General features: G+C 42.4%; 2 protein-coding genes across 3 annotated transcripts; both read left to right on the plus strand.

The window, feature by feature from the left end:
• The first annotated feature begins 1762 nt into the window (after window positions 1-1762).
• On the plus strand, window positions 1763-12731 carry LOC118935629 (calcium/manganese antiporter SLC30A10-like). Of its 2 annotated transcripts, none has more exons than XM_036932111.2 (4): window positions 1763-2405; window positions 3034-3111; window positions 9673-9912; window positions 12104-12731. In XM_036932111.2, the coding sequence occupies exons 1-4, from the start codon at window positions 1853-1855 to the stop codon at window positions 12583-12585; spliced, it is 1353 nt and encodes a 450-aa protein (XP_036788006.2). In that variant the 5' UTR covers window positions 1763-1852; the 3' UTR covers window positions 12586-12731. The 2 variants fall into 2 exon arrangements, with proteins under 2 accessions (XP_036788006.2, XP_057351069.1); XM_057495086.1 differs by lacking the exon at window positions 1763-2405 and adding an exon at window positions 8427-8596 and having other exon boundaries at window positions 2936-3111; window positions 12104-12677.
• Window positions 12615-22124, plus strand: LOC130681722 (3'(2'),5'-bisphosphate nucleotidase 1-like). Its single transcript, XM_057495179.1, has 3 exons — window positions 12615-12743; window positions 20748-20853; window positions 21807-22124. Exons 1-3 carry the CDS (start codon window positions 12615-12617, stop codon window positions 21953-21955), a joined length of 384 nt encoding a protein of 127 aa, XP_057351162.1. The 3' UTR covers window positions 21956-22124.
• The last annotated feature ends 1496 nt before the right edge of the window (window positions 22125-23620 follow it).

The following is a 23620-nucleotide window of genomic DNA, read 5'->3' on the forward strand; positions in this document are numbered from 1 at the left end:
TTCTAATTGAATTTTTGCTAAAAATAATGTTAAGATCATTTTGATAGTTCGCCATTCTCCTTATTTAATGGTTCCGGTAACTTTAAATTCCTCATGGTTTGATGGTTATGGCCCACAAGCCCTGAGAGATCCTAGCGCCCTTCTGCTCCGCAGTTGGCGGTTTGTGGTTTCTCTAATTCTCGGAATTACTACCCTCATAACTTTGGCTACTTACCTTTCACTTTTGGCAGTAGCACTCACCCAGGGACACACACCGCCACATTTACCGATCAGCTTTCCAAGGATATATCCTTAGCTTTAGCAACACAAGAAATTATTGATCAAAAGTTAGAATCCAAAGTTAATGCTTTAGAAGAAGCTATTTTAACTATTGGTCGTGAACTAATGACACTAAAGTTTCGCTTAGCACTTCCTTGCTATGCAGATTATCATTGGATATGTGTTACTCCTCTTCAAGTCAATGAATCTGTTCATTCTTGGGAAAAGGTAAGAAATCATGTTATGGGTATATGGAATCATACTGAATTAAGTTTTGATTTTTCTAAACTTCACCAAGAGATTCACTATATAAGTCAGGCCAAAAGAGGTTTTTCCATTTCTCATATTTCTCAAGGATTCTTTAATAATATTGCCTCCTATGTTTCAAAACAAAGTATTTCCTCCCTGTTAATTATGTAGCTATTAGTGGTGGACTCATCCTTCTTCTCCTTTTCCTTCCAGTTCTTCAAGCTCTTAAAGAACAGCATCCAAAAAGTTGCAGCTGAGCTTCATACCTTCAAATTAAAAAATCAAAAAGGGGGAGATGCCAGGAGTCAACCCACTCGGCCTGCCTGATGGCACAGCCCAGGAGGCTGATGGATGGATGCCGCACAGCAGGCCTCCAAAGGGAAGGCTACTGATATCTCTTTTACTGCTTAATTTCACTATTCCCCTAGATTCGAACAGCCCTCATGAATCAGAAAAAGCCCCTAGAGAAAGGACTGTTAGGAGCTGTAGAGCAATCATAAAACTCAGCTTGTGACCCTGCACATTCCCCTCAGGCCAGTGGGTTATTATCCCTGGGCTGGGAAATAGAAGAAAGTTCAGGTGGCTTCACGGTACAACTCCCTGGCCAGCTTGGCCCCCAGGAGAAACGAGATGACCAACATGGGGTGTGGGTCGGGAAAGCAGGTGGAAAAATCTTGGTAGAGTCCCCTTATGAATCATTACTATAGAAATTACAGTAAGTATTGTTAGACTCAAAATGAACAGAATGAGTGCAGCTCATTCTTCTGTAAATGGTTTCAGGGAACTATGGAAAAAACATGCCCCACAGCAAGCCTAGGAGTGTGTCCGGTTAAGCAAGTTTTAAGACACATTCAGAAGACATTGTGTTGCCTTGTAGAAATTCAACCTGAGATTAGAATCTAAAAGTATGAGAACAACAGAAAAATCTTGAGGAAGAAAAAATGATGACCTTTCATGGTTGGGAATGCAGGGGAACATTCCGAGAAATAGATTATGCCATAAATCACCTAATGACACATGCTTAATGATGATTTTATGTAACCAATCCCCTATATATTGCTTGAAGTTGCTGTCAATAAACAAGCCAGCTTCGCATCTTTGCTAGTGTCTGTGTCCTCATTCATTCGCCGACGCCGTTTCTCCTTCGGGGACCGCTGGACTCGCTGGAGCTGGACGCCCGGAGACATTGGCCGGTGGCCTCCAGCCCAGCGAGGCCGGGACGCCAGCGAGGGGCAGGGGGCCGCGGGCGGCAGGCAGGCGCGGCAGGCACGGCGAGTCAGGGGCGCCAGGCCGAGCCCCCAGCTGCGGAGGCGCTTCCGGGCACCGCCGCGCGCCCTGCGGGGAGATGGGCCGCTACTCGGGCAGGACGTGCCGACTGCTCTTCGTACTCGTGCTCACCGCCGTCTTCTTCGTGGCCGAGCTGGTCTCGGGCCACCTGGGCAACTCCATCGCGCTGCTCTCCGACTCCTTCAACATGCTGTCCGACCTGATCTCGTTGTGCGTGGGGCTGGGCTCCGGCTACATCGCGCGCCGCCCCGCGCGGGGCTCCCGGGCCACGTACGGCTACGGCCGCGCCGAGGTGGTGGGCGCGCTGAGCAACGCCGTCTTCCGCACCGCGCTGTGCTTCACCATCGCCGTGGACGCCGTGCTGCGCCTGGCCCGGCCCGAGCGCATGGACGACCCCCAGCTGGTGCTCATCGTCGGCGCCCTGGGGCTGGCCGTCAACGTGGTGGGGCTGCTCGTCTTCCAGGATTGCGCCGCCTGCCTCGCAGGCTGCGGGGGCCGCCGGCCGCAGCAGCCGCCAGCAGAGCGCTGGACCCGTGCCGCCTCCGCGACGGCCCCCGGGGCCTCGGCTTCCGCGGCGGAAGAGCCGGCGACCATGTCCTCAAACGCAGCAGGTGCCTTTCGGGTGCATCCTCCGGCCCCCCACCTGCCTTTCCTCCCCTCCTGCGCGCCCGGTCCTTCCTCCTCAGCCCACGCCCTCTGCGTCTATTTCTTTTCCAGTCCATTTCCTCTGCAGTTCGGCTTTAATTCTCTTATGCTAACTTAACATAGCGCTTACGATTTCGTTTATTCTACTGCATCCTCGGCCAGCCTTTGTCTCCTTTCCCTACTGCTGATTGTCTCTGTATAGAAGAATTGATTTTCTCAGATTTCAGTTATTTTTATTGGGCAACAGATAGCACTCCCCAAACGCTGCCCCTTCAGGAGCTGCTAGCTGCGCCTAGATTTTTTCTCTCCCCCTTTGACCATCCTCTGTCCCCTTGGGAGGTATAGGTTTTGGGGTGGCAGTGGGCACCCACTTGCCTCTTTTTAAATTTTAACTTGAATGGAAGAGTGCATGAAGTCCAAAAGTGGATCACAAGGCTTGTTTGCAGGCCAAATTATACTATGCTGGGCTGTGTGTATGGAGAGGTCGGCAGGTCTGGTAAGCTAATAAGATTTTAAAATAACAAAACTGGTTTTGAGTCCATTGGTTCTTTTTGTTTGAAGAACTTATACACAAGGTTTCTTCTTTGAATGCAGGTGATTCCCTGAACACCCAGAATGAGCCAGAGGAGACTGTGAAAAAGGAGAAGAAGTCCGAAGCCCTGAATATCAGAGGTAGGGGTGACTTGGCATCAATTGGAAACCCTTTACAGTAGGATCTGGGGGCTGTGCCGTACCCTTCATTTCTGTTTGCCGTTTAGTAAGGTGCATTAGAAGGCGGGCCATTGACCTGCGTAGACTATGGCCCAGCTCTTGCCTAATCACGGCATCGAGTTTGCGGGAGGCACTAGCTGCTGCTGATTTATCTCGCTGCCCTTAGACCCATGCTGATGCTGCTACTCCAGAGCGTCACAGGCCTGTGGCATGTCTGCTTCTGCCCCACCGTGGGTACCACTGGCATAGAATGCAGCCCTTGCTAACTGAGTGTGGTTTTGATACAGGTGGGGAGAGGGTGGTGGCGTTGCTGAATGACCCTCGGTGCCTCAGTTATTTTCTGCCAGAAACAGTGGTTCTGTGATGGGTCTGTTGGCCCACCTGACCCTCCCCTTCCAGGCCCCAAGTGGGGGCTCTGGTGAGGCACATGGAAGGCACATCACTAGCATCCCTCAAGGTCGCAAGCCCTGGGCAGAGGCCAGCCCAGGGAGGTCAGAGGTGCATTTCTCGCCAGACACCAACATAGCTCCTTTTCACCTCTTGGGCACAGGTTCTGCTTCAGACTGGGCGCCGAAGGGTCAGTCACCACTCCTGACCCTGAGCGTCTCAAGAAAGATTATGCAGCCCTTTCCCTTCAGATGTTTTGGGGAATGCCTGTAGTGGGGATTAGATGGAAATGATATGAAGAAAAATGAATAATCCAGGACACCCCTTCATTTTTGAGAGTTTTGATACCCAGAATGGATCTGTAGGGAAAATCAGAAAACAAGGCATGAGCCCCTAAAAACATGTAAATAAATTAGTTTTTTGTAATGGAACTGCATTGGGGGAATTTCTAAAGAGCGTGGGTGACGGTGAATCTAAAGCAATCTTTATTGAAAAATCATGATGCTTTTTTATCTTTCCTTTTCAAGGTTCAGTTTAAAAACGCTACATTGAAGGTTTCTGAGATGGAATTCACCATTATAGCACTTTCACCTCTCCAAGCACGTTCTGTTAATTATTCATTCTTATCTTTCAGAGAAAGAGCAAAGAGGAATGAGAGTAAGGGCTAGTGGGTATTGTGGACCTGTTTGGGAAGCATAATGTAGGAGAAACTTGCTACTTTTGAGTCCAAAGCTATTGGAGCTCCTGGGTAGAAAAATGTCAGTGTAAGTGCCTCATTGTCTGGCTAAGCCCTGTGGTCCCCAGGCACTAGCAAAAGCGCCCCTCTGGCTTCTAACGGGTGCATAATGCAGTGGCTGGAAGATTTGGTTTGAGCTCAAGCTGTCTGGGTTTGGGTCCTGGCCCTGCCACTTCAGACTCTGTGGCTTTGACAAGTTACTGGCCCTCTCTAAGCCTGCAGTCCCCTCCTCTTCAAAAGGGGAATAATAATCGTATCTGCTTTATGGGGTTCTTGTGACATACAGTATGTAGAGCGCTCACAAAAATGGCAGGAAGAGTAGCTACAACTTAATGGAGTACATACCTTGTGCCAGGCACCATTCATGAATGAGACACTTAGTATTGTAACAATCTTACCAGGCAGAGACTATTGTTACTCAGTAGTGAGTGCAATTGCCCGGCTCTATGTAACCTGTGCTCTTCTGCAAGGGTGAGCTCAGTGCCCGTGCCTTGGCTAACAGTGTCCATGTCTCGGGCTAAGTGGGGGGCTGGCCTCGCCTTAGGTCCTGTGTCCTTGCAGCCATGAGTCAGAGAGGGGCCACAGAATGTTAGAGCTGGAAAGGTCTTGGGGAGAATGGACAGCACCCTTTTCATTTTACAGCTAAGGACACTGAGTCTAGAGGGTCAGGTGGTGCCCCAAGTCACCCCAGCTAGCGACAGACAGAGGCAGGGCTGGTATCCTGGGCTCCTGCTTGGAATGTCTCCCTCTTCCCATCACCACACACAGCCTCTAAACTCCACACAGGATCTCCAGGGTACACAGTGCACGGAATGGTCACATTTCCAACACTTAGGCCACTGCTTCTGAAAGCAGGACTGTCCCCACAGATCTGCAGGGGAACAAACATCCCATGGAGGTGCTGTGAACAGAAACCATCTATTGGTTTTCAATACTGTTTCTCTTGTTCCAATAGAATAAGAAAAATGGCCTAGTGAGAAACACAGTCCATCTTCTATTGCAAAGCACAGGGAAGGCACAGTCCTTTAAAGAGTCTTGTTGATGCGCATGGTAGTGGTCGACTTCCATTTAAGGGGTCAAACACGGTGCATTAGAAATGTGACAGTGTCGGAAAGACAATTAGCCCTTTGCATTTCAGTATAAATGTAAATAGACGAATAGCAATCTTGCCTTCTTCTGAATGTACATGTCCTTCAGTGAGATGTTTCTTTCTAGTTCTTATTTTTTTCCCAATAGCAAAGATCTCTCATCCTTCCATAACCACTTGCTAATGCCCAGTGCTGAGGCACTGTGTTTCGGGCTATTCCATGAATTCAACAGCGCTGATGGCTTTTCTGAGCACTGGGATAATTATCCAATGTCCGCTTATGTCAAATTGCCATGTTATATGCCAGTATTTTTGTCTTTTGTTTTTCATCTGAAGACAACAATGAGGGTCAAGTGCTGAGCCGCCCTGTCATTGCAAAGCTAACCTTGGAGCGTTATGACTAATCGGATGATTTAGTTGCCTTTTAAGTGGTGATTTTTGTTCCTCAGATAATGCTGCCTGGTGTGTCTTTCTGAATCTTAGATGTGGTCACCCCAGAGTCTTCTCCGATACCTGAATGGCATTCAGAACAAGGTCCTAATACTGCTGACATTCAAGGGCATGCTGTTCAGATGTCACTATCCCTTTCTAGACATTTCTGCCCTTCTGGTCACCCCTAAACTGTTTCCCCATCCCCCCACCATTTAATGCACACTGATAGTGAGGTGAGGTCTGCTTGGGTTCTGCCTTCTACCAGCTCGGTGACCTTAGGCAAGCAACTTAGCCTCTTGGAGCTTCAGCTTCCTTGTCTGTATAATGGTGACAAGCCAACCTCCCTGTGTTCTGAGAGCTCCGTGAGTGGTCGGAACAGCACAGAGGACCCTCTCAACAAACGGTGCTCATAATTGTCATCACCTCCCAGCCAGAGAAATGAGGCAGATATAACCGTCATCCCCATTTCACAGATGAGGGTCTCGTTGCTCAGCGAGGTTGGCTTTCGTACGGTCCATGATTCATATAATGACTCTTGGGGTCCCTCCCTCCACCCTTAGTGTCCCTGTTTCCCATGCTGCCTGACAAGCTCGTCTTCATCCGCAGCCCCCCTGGGGTTCTTCGCCTGGACAACCTTCTCTCTGAGTTCGCTCTGGCTGGGATATTGCTGCCTGTTGGAGTCTGTCTCCCCTTCGGAGTCTTGCTCAAACTACCCATCTCTCAAAAAGCCTTCCCTGTGACTTCCCATCTGGAGGTGATGGATGCATTTAACTCAGCGTCCTGCCGGTGGACTTCGGTCCCCAGAGCATAATGACCATGCCTTCTTTGTTCATACATGGGGGGGCGGTCAGAAAACATGGTGTAATACTCAGTCCCAAAGTGTAGTGAAGTGGTGCTGCTTTAAGCAGTTTTCCCAACTGAAGGACATGTTAGTTTGGGTCATAAAATCAACTTAGTAAAGTATGACCAGCATTTAGAAATTTAACTAGCATTGTATGAAATTGAATAGACAATAGTAATAAGTCACATGTAAGGATAAATTTAGTTTTTTCACAAAACATTTGTTTCAGCATGTGCCTGTGTGTGTGCTAGGATGCAAAGTAGGGTTCTGACTCTGGGTTATGGGAAAAACAGGTTTGAATGGTATTTTATATAATTCTCAGGAGCTATAGGAGCTAAGAATGAGATTTCTCAGCAGGAAAACCTGCAACTGGAACTTAGGTCTTATATGAAGCAGGATGCACTGTGGTTCTTAAGCCAGACCACCCAGACTTATATCCCCACTCTCACACTTCCTATCCATGTGCTCTAAGATAGGTTACTTCGCTAGTCTATGCCTAAGTCTCCTCATTTGTAAAATAAGAGTAACCACTTCAGCAAGTCCTTAATGTGTAAATGCATGTAGCGAATATACAACCTCTGGTGCATGCCTGTTAGCTAGCATTACAGTTATTATTATTAAGGAAAAGACAAGTTACTCTAGATGATGGGCGTTATGACTATTTTATTTTTATAAATACTGTTTTATTGAGTACCTTCCCTCTACACGTGCAGTGCTAAAATGTAAACAAGGGAGGTGCAGGGTGTGACTCTCACCTTCATGCTACATAGAGTCTAATGGAGGAAATAAGGTGGACATGCAGGCAACAGAGTAACAGACTGTCAGGCCGTGAAATCCTTGTCAATTGCAATAGGAAATATTTGGTCTTCCTATTTTTATGGTAGTATTTTGTACTACCTTGGAGAAGGTTAAAACTGATATTCAGTTGCTCAAGGAGGTGTCAGGTGTACTGACCAATTCTTGGGAACATTTTGTTTCTCAAACTGGGAAATAAGATGCTCCTTTGGGGTGGAGTGGGGGAGAAAGCACAGAATTGGAAAATGCCACTCTTTAATGTTTTTGTTCAATCAGGATGCAAATACCAGAAGGAAGTGTGGGATTCTTTTTATTCCTGTCTTTTCTGTGGGGATAAGTTGCCACAAATTACATTTTGTTTGTTTACAAAGTGCCGTTTTACCAATTGATGCTGGGGTTCTTGTTCACGGAGCCAAAGAATGAACTTCAGGAACAGTCAAGGTAGGAAAGCAAGGCAGAGGCTTTTATTTAGAGAGAAAGTGAAAAGACAGAGCTCCTGGCTCAGGCCATGAGGGGACAAGAGAGCCCCGGGGTGGTACTGTGTCTAGGGGTTTTATAGGCAGTTGAGAGACAAAGGGCTAGGGATGTACACCTGCTAAGTGGTCTCATATACCTTTGAAGAAAGAGTAGTTTCTTATTAGTTTTCCTGGTTATTTCCAAGAATTTTACTGCTCTGATTCCTCCCAGGAGAGCAGCTTCCTGGTCTGGGAGCATATCACTCAAGGCCGCCTGCTTTGCTCCCACGGTGGGCTGGGTTACTGTCTTACTTTTTAACTATTTGGGTTTCAAGATGGAATCCTTCCTATTTTTTTACTATGTTGTTTTGGGCTTGTAGTAGTTTGGGGCCTGCTTGCTACATTGCCCAAGTTGCAACAAATCATTTGTTTAGGGCTGGAAGAGGAAGGGCAGCACTTGGGTAAAGTTAGAAAAATAAGCTGGGCCCCCCATCAGGCCAAAGCAAATCCCACAATGGTTATCTTGCTTTGTTTTTTCTCCAGAGGCCTTCAACCTACTCTGTCTAAGCCCATGGTCCCTGTCTCACTATGATGCTACTCAGAACCCTAGAAGTGTTGCCAAGAGGAAGAATTAGCCCGATGAAAGCATTTTAGTAGCTTTAGTAGAATTGGGGCAAGTTCTATCAAGTGAGACTCTTCAGGTGTAGCCATGTGTGAATTACTACTATTTTGGATTATCATTAACTCTCCTGAGTCAATCTGTTGGATACTTAGACAAAGCAGACCTTTCTTCTATATGATTTGTTCTAGAGCAGTTCTTTGGAAACTTTTATATGCATTCGAATCTAGTTAAAATGCAGAATCAGATTCAGCAGGTCTGAGGAGGGCCCTGTGAGTCTGCATTTCTGTAAGCTTCCAGGAGTTGCTGATACAGCTAATCTGCAAACCATAATTCAAATAGCAAGATTCTGATGTTGCTTTTGTGTTTATGTTTTATGAGCCTTCTGACAACGTTTGCCCTTAGCTCACTAACTCCCATTTTCATCTGTGTCTAGCAATTGGACCCCCAGCTCTCTTTGGTAGGATTGCATGCTTTCTGTATCATAATCAAACCTTTAGGAATGATTCCCTTAATTAAAGGCATCCACAGTATTTGTGATTATCTGCAGCATTTTACTTTTATTTTATTCTGACGAATGGCTCTTTATTCAGCGGGAATGCTGCTGGAGTCCCTGTTCTCAAGGACCTCTTAAACCAAAGGCAGCCTCAACGACATTGGGCTGAGTGAGAAGTTGGCAAATGCACATAATGAAGGGAGAAGAACGGATCAAGACAGAGGGATGGCAGAATAAAAAGAACCTCTCTCTTGATATATCTTGGTTCCCTCTCTCCTAAAAATGTTTAAAGCAATTTCAAGTACATCCACATATCTGAAAGGAAAAGAAACCACTCGCTCAGCCTCTGTTTCCTGGCTCAGTGCCTTCTGCGGGGTGGCGGGTGGCAGCAGTGTGGCACTGTGAATACGCACAGTCCCTCTGCCCACAAGTCTGCAGCTCAGAATCTTCCCAGGCTGTTCCAGATTCTTTAGCACCTGGGATGGTGGCCTGAGGTTTTGTGTTCTGTGAAGCAGTTGCCATTACTTTTTCATTCTAATGTGTCCTACTGATCTAACCAAAAAGAAAACAAATAGCAACAGGTATTCATAGCCTTGGGAACCCAAGTCAAATGAGTGTCGCATGGCTTCCAAACCGGGATCTGCGCCTTAGCCGTCTTTCTGTCTTCCTGGCAGGTGTACTTCTGAATGTGATGGGAGATGCCCTGGGGTCGGTAGTTGTGCTGATAGCAGCCACCATGTTCTGTGTGCTTCCTCTGAAGCCCGAGGATGCATGTAACTGGCAGTGCTACATCGACCCCAGCCTGACTGTCGCCATGGTCATCATCATTTTGTCATCGGCCTTCCCACTCATCAAGGAGACCACTGCCATTCTGCTGCAGATGGTCCCCAAAGGAGTCAACGTGGAAGAGCTGAGTAAGTCAGACGATGGTGACCTGGAACCATGGCCCACTTCGTGTGTTCAGGTCAGAGGGCCAGCGTGATGTCAGACAGGGTTTGATCCATGTGTCCTGAAATAATGAAATGTCACCAGGCAGCAAAGACATCTATCATATGTTTTGTAGCCGCATAAAGTGACTGACAGCTGTAAGAGCCAAAGGTCCTTTGCCGCCCATGATTGTCTGGCTCAGCTGCAGAAGTCTGAGAATATAGTGTTTGGGCAATACCTATTCGTGGGCAATTTACCCTCATGTCAAAGCTGTATTTAACTCAGAGTGAGGCCACTCTGTCAAGACCTTGATTTTTATTATCCTTATTCTGAAAACATGAATCATTCATTTGTATTCTAGACCCTGCTTTCCAGTTAATTGATTTTTTATGGACATGCAAGTCACCATGTCAATCTATCACTGTAAAAAGGACTGTTTTAAATCCAGACCATTCGCAACCTCATTCAATAATGAAATCTGTTTCTTTGCTCAAACAGGTCAAACTCCCACTTTAGTTATGTGCACCTGAGGATAAAACTTTTAGAGACTTTATAGCATTTTCTAATGGGAACTATCTGGATGGGTGAGAAATTGAATGTGCAACTTTATTTCTAGTGTTTCTAAATGGAGAGTATGTTCTAATGGAAAAAAACATTTTCATGAATATTTGCTCTTATTCTATCTGTCATTGCTTCCCTAGCGATCCAGTAAACATGAAATAGATCCCAGGCCCACTATGGGGCTCAAAGTCGGGGACCTCATTTCATGACAAATACCTGACCTTAGGTTTGAACGGGTCTTAATAATACCTTGTGTGGCCATGGCCAGCCTGTCCCCTCTGAAGGAGCGATTGCGGGTGACTGCTCTGAGAAGGTCACGGTCCTGCCGGCCCTGTTTAGTAGCACGCACTGGGACCCATTGGCAAAACCGTTGCCAACAGCTGGTGCTCCTCTAGGATCTTTTCCCCTAGATGTGCTTTTTCCCTTTTTCACCTCTTCTTTGGCCTGTGTGGCTACTATTTGTCCAAAGCTGCAGGCGGAGGAGACAGGCGGTGGGGGAGGGAGGCAGCGAGGAGCAGGTACACAGCATTGTCTTTGCCTCCAGCTTCTCTCCCACCTGAGGGAACCAGATAAACACAGCAGACAATTAGTGACATGGAATGGCTCATCTGGCCTCTTAACAAAGTGATGTACGTGTTTAAAAACAGGTGTTTAAAAAAAATAACAATGACAATAGCAACACTTTATGGCACTTGTTACATGCTAGGTGTTTGTAAGTTCTTATATGAAGTTTATATAACAGACATATATGTAAATATATAAATATGTGAAAATACATTATACATAAGTAAATATATGAATAATGCTTATTATATAATATAATTAACTTACTATAACCTATAAGGTACTCTTGTTACCACTCCTAATATACAGATAAGGCAACCCAAGCAGAGAGCGGGTAGGTAATGGTCCAAGGTCATGCAGATAAATGATTGAACTGGGATTCAAACTCTAGCTGGCACAAGGTCTTTGCTCACAATCACCCTTGAGTATCATCTCTCCTAATACACAGTCACTTTAGAAAGTATGGAGAACACATAGAAAACACATTTATCTACCTTTTTGCTTATCCTTAAATATGCCACTTTCTTAATTGCTGCCTCAAATTTCATTATGTAATTGATTTAACTATTTCCTTATTGTTTCCATTTTATTCATTAATACAAAGAGCATCAACCAACGAGCCATTCCTGTACATAAATATTTGGCTATTTCTTTTGGGTTAAATTCTTAGTACTAGAATTGCTGGTAAAAGTTTTCAAACCCTATTGCCAAACTACCCCCTTTAAAAAAGGCATCCTACTTTATACTCGCACTGGCCGTCCGTTAGAGTGTCCATTCCCTTCCCTTGCAAACTCAGCAACCCTGGGCAGGGGTTTTGGTTGTTAATTTCCTTAAATTGCCTTTTGCGGATTAACGATGTATGATGTAGGAAGTCAGAGGGGAGAAGGAGTATGGGGAAATGTACCCATACAGACACAGCTATCTTTCTTCCTATTACTCAGTAAATGTATCATTGTGGTGAGAATGTTTAAAGGGACCACGTCCCTCCTGTAGTGGCTGCATGCTCCAGATATAGCACTCACCTTAGTTATTATTTGCTCTTCTCTATTCTAGTGAGTAAACTCTCTGCCGTGCCTGGAATTAGCAGTGTACATGAGGTGCACATCTGGGAGCTTATAAATGGGAAGATCATTGCCACCCTGCATATCAAGTATCAGAAGGACAGAGACTATCAGGATGCCAGTGTAAAAATTCGAGAAATCTTCCACCAGGCGGGAATCCACAATGTGACCATCCAGTTTGAGCATGTGGACTTGAAGGAGCCCCTGGAAGAGAAGGACCTGCTGCTGCTCTGCAGCGCACCCTGCATCTCCAGAGCCTGCGAGAAGCAGCTGTGCTGTCCCCCCAGGGCGCTGCCTCTGGCCCACGTCAATGGCTGTGCTGAGCACAATGGCTGCCCCCCTCTGGACCCATACCAGAGAGAAAGCACAGACGTGGCTATCGAAGTATCTCTGGAAGGCTGTCTGAGTGACCACGGACAAGCTGTCAGCAAAACTCAGGAGGACCAAGGTCTTGCCAGCAGTACACATTTTTAACCTGGCGCCCCCTTAAACAGACTGCATCGATGAGGCCCGCTGGAAGCGCCAGCCTGGCTTGTGGAGGGAGCCGTGTGGGCGGTAGGCCCTGCCCAAGCCTGCCGTGCGCGCTGTCCGCGTTCAGCGCGGGTGGGTTGGCTGGGATGTTAGTTGAACATGTCTGTTAATTTTTAAAAAATTTTTTTATCAAGGTATGATTGATATACACTATTATGGAGGTTTCACATGAAAAAACAATGTAGTTGCTACATTTACCCATATTATCAAGTCCCCACCCACACCCCAATGAAGTCACTGTCCATCGGTGCAGCAAGGTGCCACAGATCCACTATGTGCCTTCTCTGTGCTACACTGTTCTCCCCATGATCTCCACATCATGTGTACTAAACATAACACCCCTCAGTCCCCTTCCCCCTCCCTCCCCACCCGCCCTCCCACACCCCTCCCCTTTGGTAACCACTAGTTCCTTCTTAGAGTCTCTGAGTTTGCTGCCATTTTGTTCCTTCAGTTTTGCTTAATTGTTATACTTCACAAATGAATCATTTGGCATTTGTGTTTCACCACCTGGCTTATTTCACTGAGTATAATGTCCTCCAGCAACATCCATGTTGTTGGAAATGGTAGGATCTGTTTCTTTCTTATGGCTGAATAGTATTCCATTGTGTATATGTACCACCTCTTCTTTATCCATTCATCTACTGATGGACACTTAGGTTGCTTCCATATCTTGGCTATTGTAAAAAGTGCTGCGATAAACATAAGGGTGCATGTGTCTTTTTGAATATGACAAGTTGTATTCTTTGGGTGTATTCCAAGGAGTGGGATTCTGGGTCAAATGGTATTTCTATTTTTAGTTTTTTGAGGAAACTCCATATTGCTTTCCACAATGGTTGAACTAGCTTACACTCCCACCAGCAATGTAGGGCAGTTCCCCTTTCTCTGCATCCTCTCCAGCATTTGTTGTTCTTAGTCTTTTTGGTGCTGACCATCCTTACTGGTGTGAGGTGATATCTCATTGTGGTTTTAACTTGCATTTCCCTGATGATTAGTTGAATGTGGAGCATCTTTTCATGTATCTGTTGGCCATCTGAATTTCTTCTTTGGAGAACTGTCTCTTCATATCCTCTGCCCATTTGCTAATAGTGTTATTTGCTTTTTGGGTGTTAAAGTGTGTAAATTCTTTATATATTTTGGATGTTAACCCCTTGTCTGATATGTCATTTACAAATATATTCTCCCATACTGTAGGATGCCTTTTTGTTTTCTTGACAGTGTCCTTTGCCATACAAAAACTTTTTAGTTTAATGTAGTCCCATGAGTTCATTTTTGCTTTTGTTTCCCTTGCTCAAGGAGATGGGTTCAGGAAGAAGTTGTTATGCTTATATTCAGGAGATGTTTGCCTGTGTTGTCTTCTAAGCGTTTTATGGCTTCATGACTTACATTCAAGTCTTTAATCCATTTTGAGTTTACTTTTGTGTATGGGGTTAAACAATAATCCAGTTTCATTCTCTTGCATGTTAGCTGTCCAGTTTTGCCAATACCAGCTGTTGAAGAGGCTGTCATTTCCCCATTTTATGTTCATGGCTCCTTTATCATATATTAATTGACCGTGTATGGTTGAGTTTATATCAGGGCTGTCTAGTGTGTTCCATTGGTCTATGGGTCTGTTCTTGTGCCTGTACCAAATTGTCTTGATTACTGTGGCTTTGTAGTAGAGCTTTAAGTTGGGGAGCATAATTCCCCCCTCTTTATTCTTCCTTCTCAGGATTGCTTTGGCTATTTGAGGTCTTTTGTGGTTCCATGTGAATTTTGAACCATTTTCTCTAGTTCGTTGAAGAATGATGTTGGTATTTTGATAGGAATTGCATTGAATCTGTAGATTGCTTTAGGCAGGATGGCCATTTTGATAATATTAATTCTTCCTATTCATGTGCATGGGATGTGTTTCCATTTATTGGTATCTTCTTTAATTTCTCTCATGAGTGTCTTGTAGTTTTCAGAGTATAGGTCTTTCACTTCCTTGGTTAGGTTTACTCCTAGGTATTTTCTTCTTTTTGATGCAATTGTGAGTGGAATTGTTTTCCTGATTTCTCTCTCTTCTAGTTCATTGTTAGTGTATAGAAATGCCACAGATTTCTGTGTATTAATTTTGTGTCCTGCAACTTTGCTGAATTCAGATACTAGATCTAGTAGTTTTGGAGTGGATTCTTTAGGATTTTTATGTACAATATCATGTCATCTGCAAACAGGGACAGTTTAACTTCTTCCTTGCCAATCTGGATGCCTTTTATTTCTTCGTGTTGTCTGATGGCCGTGGTTAGGACCTCCAGTACTATGTTCAGTATAACTGGGGAGAGTGGGCATCCTTGTCTTGTTCCCAATGTTAAAGGAAAAGCTTTCAGCTTCTTGCTGTTCAGTACAATGTTGGCTGTGGGTTTGTCATATATGACCTTTATTATGTTGAGGTTCTTGCCCTCTATACCCATTTTGTTGAGAGTTTTTATCATGAATGGATGTTGAATTTTGTCAAATGCTTTTTCAGCATCTATGGATATGATCATGTGGTTTTTGTCCGTTTTGTTGATGTGGTGGATGATGTTGATGGATTTTCTAATGTTGTACCATCCTTGCATCCCTGGCATAAATCCTACTTGATCATGCTGAATGATCTTTTTGATGTATTTTTGAATTTGGTTTGCTAATATTTTGTTGAGTATTTTTGCATCTATGTTCATTAGGGATATTGGTCTGGAATTTTCTTTTTCTGTGGTGTCTTTGCCTGGTTTTGGTATTAGAGTGATGCTGGCCTCATTGAATGAGTTTGGAAGTATTCCTTCCTCTTCTATTTTTTGGAAAACTTTAAGGAGAATGGGTATTAGGTCTTCACTAAATGTTTGATACCATTCAGTGGTGAAGCCATCTGGTCCAGGAGTTTTGTTCTTAGGTAGGTTTTTGATTACCAGTTCAATTTCATTGCTGGTAATTGGTCTGTTCAGATTTTCTGTTTCTTCCTTGGTCAGGCTTTGGAGGTTGTATTTTTCTAGAAAGTTGTCCATTTCTTCTACATTATACAAATTGTTATTATATAATTTTTCATAGTATTCTCTAATAATTCTTTGTATTTCTGTGGTGTCGGTAGTGATTTTTCCTTTCTCATTTCTGATTCTGTTTATGTGAGTAGACTCTTTTTTTCTTGATAAGTCTGGCTAGGGTTTTATCTGTTTTGTTTTCTTGAAGAACCAGCTCTTGCTTTCACTGATTCTTTCTATTGTTTAATTCTTCTTAATTTTATTTATTTCTACTCTGATCTTTATTATGTCCCTCCTTGCACTGAGTTTGGCCCTCATTTGTTGTTCTTATTCTAGTTTCATTGTGAGTTTAGACTGCTTATATGGGATTGTTCTTCTTTCTTGAGGTAGGCCTGTATTGCAATATACTTTCCTCTTAGCACAGCCTTGGCTGTGTCCCACATATTTTTGTGGTGTTGACTTTCTGTTGTCATTTGTATCCATATATTGCTTGATCTCTGTGTTTATTTGGTCATTGATCCATTGGTTACTTAGGAGAATGTTGTGAAGCCTCCATGTGTCTGTGGGATTTTTCATTTTCTTTGCATAATTTATTTCTAGTTTCATACCTTTGTGGTCTGAGAAACTGTTTGGTACAATTTCAATCTTTTTGAATTTACTGAGGCTCTTTTTGTGGTATAGTATATAATCTATTCTTGAAAATATTCCATATGCACTTGAGGAGAATGTGTATTTTGCTGCTTTTGGGTGTAGACTTCTGTAGATGTCTGTTAGGTCCATATGTTCTAATGTGTTGTTCAGTGCCTGTCTCCTTACTTTCTTCTGTCTGGTTGATCTGTCCTTCAGAGTGAGTGGAGTGTTGAAGTCTCCTAGAATGAATGCACTGCATTCTGTTTCCCCTTTTAATTTTGTTAGTATTTCTTTTACATATGTGGTGCTCCTGTGTTGGGAGCATAGATATTTATAAAGTTATATCTTCTTGTTGGACTGACCCCTTTATCATTATGTAATGTCCTTTGTCTCTTGTTAGTTTCTTTGTTTTGAAGTCTATTTTTTCTGATACAAGTACTGTGACACCTGCTTTTTTCTCTCTGTTAGTTGCATGAAATATCTTTTTCCATCCCTTCACTTTTAGTCTGTGTATATCTTTGGATTTAAAGTGAGTCTATTGTAGGCAGCATATAGATGGATCTTGTTTTTTTATCCATTCTGTGACTCTATTTTTTTGATTGGTGCCTTCAGTCCATTTACATTTAGGGTGATTATCGATAGGTATGTACTTACTGCTATTGTAGGCTTTAGATCTGTGGTTACCAAAGGTTCAAGGTTAGCTTCCTTACTATCTAAGAGTCTAACTTAACTCACTTAATATGCTGTTACAAACACAATCTAAAGATTCTTTTTTTTTCTCCTCCTTTTTCTTCCTCCTCCATTCTTTATATATTAGGTATCATATTCTCTATTCTTTGTCTATCCCTTGATTGACTTTGGGGATAGTTAAATTTTGCATTTGCTTAGTAATTAGCTGTTCTGCTTTCTTAACTGTGGTTTTATTACCTCTGGTGACAGCTATTAAGCCTTAGGAATACTTGCATCTATAGCAGTCCCTCCAAAATAGTCTGTAGAGATGGTTTGTGGGAGGTAAATTCTCTCAGCTTTTGCTTATCTGGAAATTGTTTAATCCCTCTTTCAAATTTAAATGATAACTTGCTGGATAAAGTAATCTTGGTTCCAGGCCCTTGTGCTTCATTGCATTAAATACATCATGCCACTACCTGGCTTGTAAGGTTTCTGCTGAGAAATCTGTTAGCCTGATGGGCTTTCCTTTGTATGTAATCTTATTTCTCTCTCTGGCTGTTTTTAATAGTATGTCCTTATCGTTGATCTTTGCCTATTTTATTACTATATGTCTTGTTGTTGTCTCCCTTGGGTCCCTTGTTTTGGGAGATCTGTGGATCTCCACGGCCTGAGAGACTATCTCCTTCCCCAGACTGGTGAAGTTTTCAGTAATTACCTCCTCAAAGACACTTTCAATGCCTTTCTGTTCTTCTTCTGGTACCCCTATAATGTGAATATTGTTCTGTTTGGATTAGTCACACAGTTCTCTCAATATTCTTTCATTCTTAGAGATCTTTTATTCTCTCTGTGCCTCAGCTTCTTTTTATTTCTCTTCTCTATTTGCTATTTCATTTATCATCTCCTCCACTGTATCCAACCTGTTTTTAATACCCTCCATTGTGCTCTTCAACGATTGAATCTCCGACCGGAATTCATTCCTGAGTTCTTGGATATCTTTCCGTACCTCCATTAGCATGTTGATGATTTTTATTTTGAACTCCCTTTCAGGAAGAGACATAAGGTACATGTCATTTAAATATTTCTCTGGAGTTACATTAAATTTATTCTGGACCCGGTACCTTTGGCGTTTCATATTTGTATATGGCGCCCTCTAGTGTCCAGAAGCTCTACTCTGTGGAGCTGCTGAGCCCCTGAAGCAATGTCGGGTGTCGCAGGGGAGCGGTACTGGTGCCTGGTGGGGAGGAAAGAGCTGTTTCCTGCTTCCCAGCTGCTATTCCTGTCTCCACTGCCTGGACCAGTGGGCCGAGCACACAGGTATAAGCATTTGTCCCAGAGCAGCCGAATATGGATCCCTGCTTTCCACAAGCAGCTGGAATCTTAGTCTCTCCAGGAATTCTTCTTGTATTAGCTTTCCAACACCGGAATCATGCAAGTCTCATGAAAGCACCATGAAATGTAGCTTTGTGCTCCCAGAGCAGATCTCCGGAGCTAGGTATTCAGCAGTTGCAGGCCTTCCACTCCCTCCCTGCTCTGTTTCTCTTCCTCCCATGGGTGAGCTGGCATGGGGGAAGGACTTGGGTTCCACAGGGCCACAGCTTTGGTACATTACCCTGCTTCATGAGGTCTGCTCTTTTCTCCAGGTATATGCAGTCTGGCACAGTCCTCTTTCCTGTTGCTCTCTCAAGATTAGTAGCACCAACTATATTTTCTAATTGTATATAGTTTTAGGAGAAAGCCTGTGTCTCTCCTCTCATGCGCCATCTTTAATCCTCTGTCAGCAGCCCTTATTTTCTAAAGGACACTCATGGATTACTTCCTAGACCTTCCCTCTACAGACTCCAAGGATGGGCCACCTGTCCCTTCCTGGATACTTGCCCCATTCTTTCCTCTCGGCTTCTATCCTCCTGAGAAGATTGTGAAATTGAACGGTTTGGTCTCTGTCCCCAGCCCTCATGCAGTTGTTCCCTGGATATATCACATTCCTCAGGTATCTCCAGTTCAGCATGCCCAGTTTGAGCTCTTCCTTTCTCTGCCTGCCCCCAGATGTGTTCCTCTTGCAGTTTCCTATCTGGGTGGTGGTTCCATCATTTTCCTAGTTGCTCCAGCCAGACACCTGAAAGTCATCCCAGACTCCTTCCTTCCTCACATCCTATCAGTCTGGTCCCATCTATATATCCTCTTCCTTCCCAAAATCTCCTCTGTCCACCTCAACTGCCAGTGTCCTAGTTAAAAACTATCATCATCCCTCATCCAGACTTTGCAGTAGTTTCCAAAGTGGTCTCCCTGTTCAGTTCAGCCCTCACAATACCACGAGAGCAATTAAAAATGCAAAACTTACCATATATTACTCGCCTGTCCCAAATCCTTGGATGACCCCCTTATAACAATTTAAAATCCAAGCCTATGTTAATGAAATGTATATTCCTCTATATGCTGGCCCTTGAAGGTACCTATGAACCCCCCAATTCATACTTAGGCTCTAGAGTGAATACTGAAGTGCACATAGCTCCTGATACATGTTCACTTCACACTTGTGTGCATGGCACAGGGAAAGGCAAATACTATATATTGAACTGAATGGAGTTCATATCTCCTCAGCAACCCTTTGGAAGCAATAAAGAGCTGTTTTTAGATTTTCCAAAAGCATTTTCTTCATTAGGATGAAAAATGGGAGCCTAAAAATAATGGTATTTTGAAAAAAATCTGAAACATTTCAAAGTAAAAATGTATTCCTGGTAAAATGTAAACAGTAACAGAAGTGATTTTGTTTGCCCCTATTTTTGTAACCACAGAAACCCAAGGGGCTCTTTTATTCCCAAGGGACACCATTCTCCTGAGGAACGACGTCCCTATCCTGCACAGCTCCTTCCTTTTCCCCTGGGAAAAGACCTTATTGGGCAGTTACTTTTTTTACATGAAGAATCTTTTTGAGAATCTAACAAAGTCTCAAAAAATAGACCTGGCATAATTCTTGGCACGTAAGACCTTACATATACTTGTTAAATGAAAGAAAATATATGTTGGCACATAAGCTTTTACTCAAAGCTTGTAGCAAGGTTTAATCATTTGAAGGTAGTTTTGAATAGCACTAAAAAGATTAATTGGCTACAGTGTGTTTACTGAGATTTTCCTCATTCTCCCAGTCTGGTCTCTTCGTCTGAATATTTGAACTCTGAGTTTTATGGTGCTAATTATTTTATAGTATAACCAAAAAATAAGTCAAATGACCAATGAAAGCTTGATAGCAAGTTACTTTTTAGAGTTGTACTGTTTCTATCAAGGACTTCAGTTTTCTTTGAGTATTATAGGAATTATAAAGATGACTTTAAACGTTTCATTTTTTGCTAGGGGAAAGAGCAGTAGATATAATTCCAAAGACTTAAGAATATACTTGTTAGACTAGTTAGCATCACTCATGTTAGGCTAAACTGTTGTTACAGTTTATACATTGTTGCACTAGTTGATATTTCTCTGTCCTTTATGTAATAATGGTCAATATTTTACAAGATTTAAAAATTTTACTGTTTCTACATATATATTGCTTTTACAGTAAGAAAGAAAAACAACGTAAAAAACTTTTATCTAACTTGGACTGTTCAGATATCATTCTTTTAGCTTATTTAACCACTTTCCCCCCCTCTAATCACCAGATTATTATGGATTTATTTTATATATTTCTTCATAATATGTGTGTCATTTAAACCAGTTAACAGCTTTAACCTGCGTGTAACAGAGCAACTGAAAGAAATACACTTAATAGAAACAAGCAATTTATCTTATTTGCACTCCTATCAACTCGCTGTTGAGGGGTAATTATCATCTTTAACCTCACAGATTATCCAGCTGATTGAAGGGAAAGCCTCTGCTTATGTATTTGCAAGTCCTGGATGTAAGAAGTGGGATACTTGTGCTCCAGAAGTTATTTTACATGCTGTGGGAGGTTAGTCCATTTTATTTCAGGAAATTACAATTTTTATATTACACTGTTTCAGCATATTAACTTCCTTAGAATATAAAAGCTGGAGGGAAATTTAGAGATTATGCAATCCAACCCCCACATTTCATAGGTGAGAAAGTGGATTTTCAGCAAATTCATTTTTCTTTAGTTGCAGTTTCACTTTTGCATTTCGATCTGCATACAGTTGATTTTATTAAACCTTTATTGATTTATAGCTTTAATGCTTTTAGGGTTATTTCTTGAAAAGTAAAATATTCATCATCGTCGTCATCACCTCATTTAGTTTCCTTTAAGCCAATATTGGTAAATATCTCAGTACTAGTGCTTTAAGGTCATAGTTAGAAGTTTTCTAATCTGATTGAAAATGTTACACATATATACATAGGTCACTTTTCAGTTTCAAACAGGCATCCGTTCACATCTACTCTCAAATAATATCTCATCACCATATTGTATTTCAAAGAAGTTAAAATTCATCATAATCCAACCTCATTAGGTTCGTAAATGAAACTAATAAAATACAGTTATGTTTTATGGACATCACTTAAACTCTTGCCAAACAAAGTGCTAATATTAAGTGGTAGAATTAAGAAAACATTTTTGAAATCAAGAATAACAGTGACGGAGTATAACTAATAGGAAAAGTAATCACCTCAGGAAAGGAGGCACTAGTTAATGAGAAATATAAATTGAAGATGGTAAATTAAATTAATCAGGGAAGGAAGGAAAAAAATTTTAGCCTTCAGTTAGTCAAAACTGCTCTATAGTTTTGAACTTCAAGTAAATCAAAACTTTACCTTTATAGTCACTCATTTTATTCCTGATTTTATCCCCGATTAATTAGATATTCCTTAGCAAACATGAAGCCCTTAAAAGTAACTAGATGCATAATGATCCAGTCACCCATTAACGTTGTAATGATGTTTTTCCCGTAGGCAAGCTGACTGATATCCATGGAAATGCTCTTCAGTATAACAAGGAAGTGAAGCATATGAACTCTGCAGGAGTCCTGGCCACACTGAGGAATTATGACTACTATGCAAGTCGAGTTCCAGAATCTGTTAAAAGTGCACTTGTTCCTTAAAGGACATCTCATTGACTTAGCTAGGATAAAACTTAGTTCTTGGAAAAATACATTTAAAAACTAACTGGATGGAATTAGAGCCTCACCTTTACTTTATGCATTGTTGCTCAGTGATTTATACTTAGTTACTTAGAAGGAGAAAAATGAAAGGATTTGCTTTGTTTCATTATCTGCACAGATTTGCTCATATCCTTCTTCAGCCAAAATTCTCCCTTTTCAGTATTTTGTTTATCAAATTCCTGGCCACTCTGCCCTATGAAATAGACTGTGTTCACCAGCACCAGTAAGGCAGAGCTACTAACAGAGCCATTGGGAAACAGGCCTTTGATTTTTTTCCATTTATTTGGCTTTCCACCCAAGGAATGATCTTTCTACTTCCTTGTGCAGCATTTATAAAATCAGCAGATTGCACATTGGCTAGGTAAAATTTCTTAACATTATCCAAGTATTCCTGAAGAACTTGTAGTGTCATTTCTCCAGGGCTTGTTGGCGATGTTCCATCCATGTTCATTAGTGGGTCTCTTTCATAAGAAGCTTTTGGAATTGGTGATGCACATATCCTGAGTTTTCAACCTGATCTGTGGTCGCTCTTCCTTTCTTCTCTGTGACTTCATTAAAGGACCTCCTCAGTTTTGAATGCAGTGTTTTCTCGGGCCCTTAAGTAGAGCAGGGCTGGTGTAGGTAAGATACTAACAGGGGAAAAGAAAAATGCCCTCCTTTGATTTTCCATCAAATGTAGAACAAATGCAAAGCAGGCCTTTGCTTCACTCCGTGATATGCTAGTATTTTCAAAGTAAAGATCTATTACAGTTTTCCTTTTTGATCCATATTTTCTTCACTCAAGCTCTTCTTTCTATAGGTTATTGAACTCTAGAGTTTTGCCTATAATACTTTAAGATAAAACATTCCTTTTTAAGCTTATTCACCAAAGATATTTTGACAGTACAAGTAAACTTTCTGTAGTGCTTTCCACAGATGTGATGAAGAAAAAAAAAGCTAACCATAATTACCATTTTAATTTTTAGTATCTGCTAATATGTGACAGTTTTCCCTGCATGGTCTTTTATAAGAAGGAGGCACAGCCAAGAGTAAAGAACTATTAGTGACGCTATGGTATACTTGCTAAAAAATATGTATACAGTAAGAAATCGGAGAATTTGAGAGCTTTTGGAGCAGCTAGTCTCTGAAGATTGCCCATTTCCTAGAGCTCTGTAATAAACTACTACAAACTGGGTGGTTTGAAGCAACAGATATTTATTTTTTTACAGTTTTGAAGGCCAGAAGTAAAAAATCAAGTTGTTGGTGGGACTGGTTCCTTCTGAAGGTTCTCAAGGAGAATGTGTTCCGTAACTCCTCAGTTTTGGTAGCTGCCAGTAACCTTTGGCATTCCTTAGGTTGCAGCTCCACCATTCCAATGTCTACCTTTTTCTTCGCATCTCCTTTCCCTCTGTGTGTTGTTTCCCTGTTCTTTCTGAGACGATTTCATCTCAAGATCCTTAACCTCATTATATATGCCTAGACTCTAATTCCAAATAGTCATATTCACAGAGACTGAGGGCTAGGACTTGGACATATCTTTTCTTGGAAAACACAATTCAATCCACCACTACACTCCCCAGTGAACCACCTGGTATTCATGTCTTTGTGTAGTCCCCTCTTTTGTAT

This window comes from Manis pentadactyla, chromosome 19 (genome assembly GCF_030020395.1).
Source record: "Manis pentadactyla isolate mManPen7 chromosome 19, mManPen7.hap1, whole genome shotgun sequence".
Taxonomy (NCBI): Eukaryota; Metazoa; Chordata; class Mammalia; order Pholidota; family Manidae; genus Manis; species Manis pentadactyla.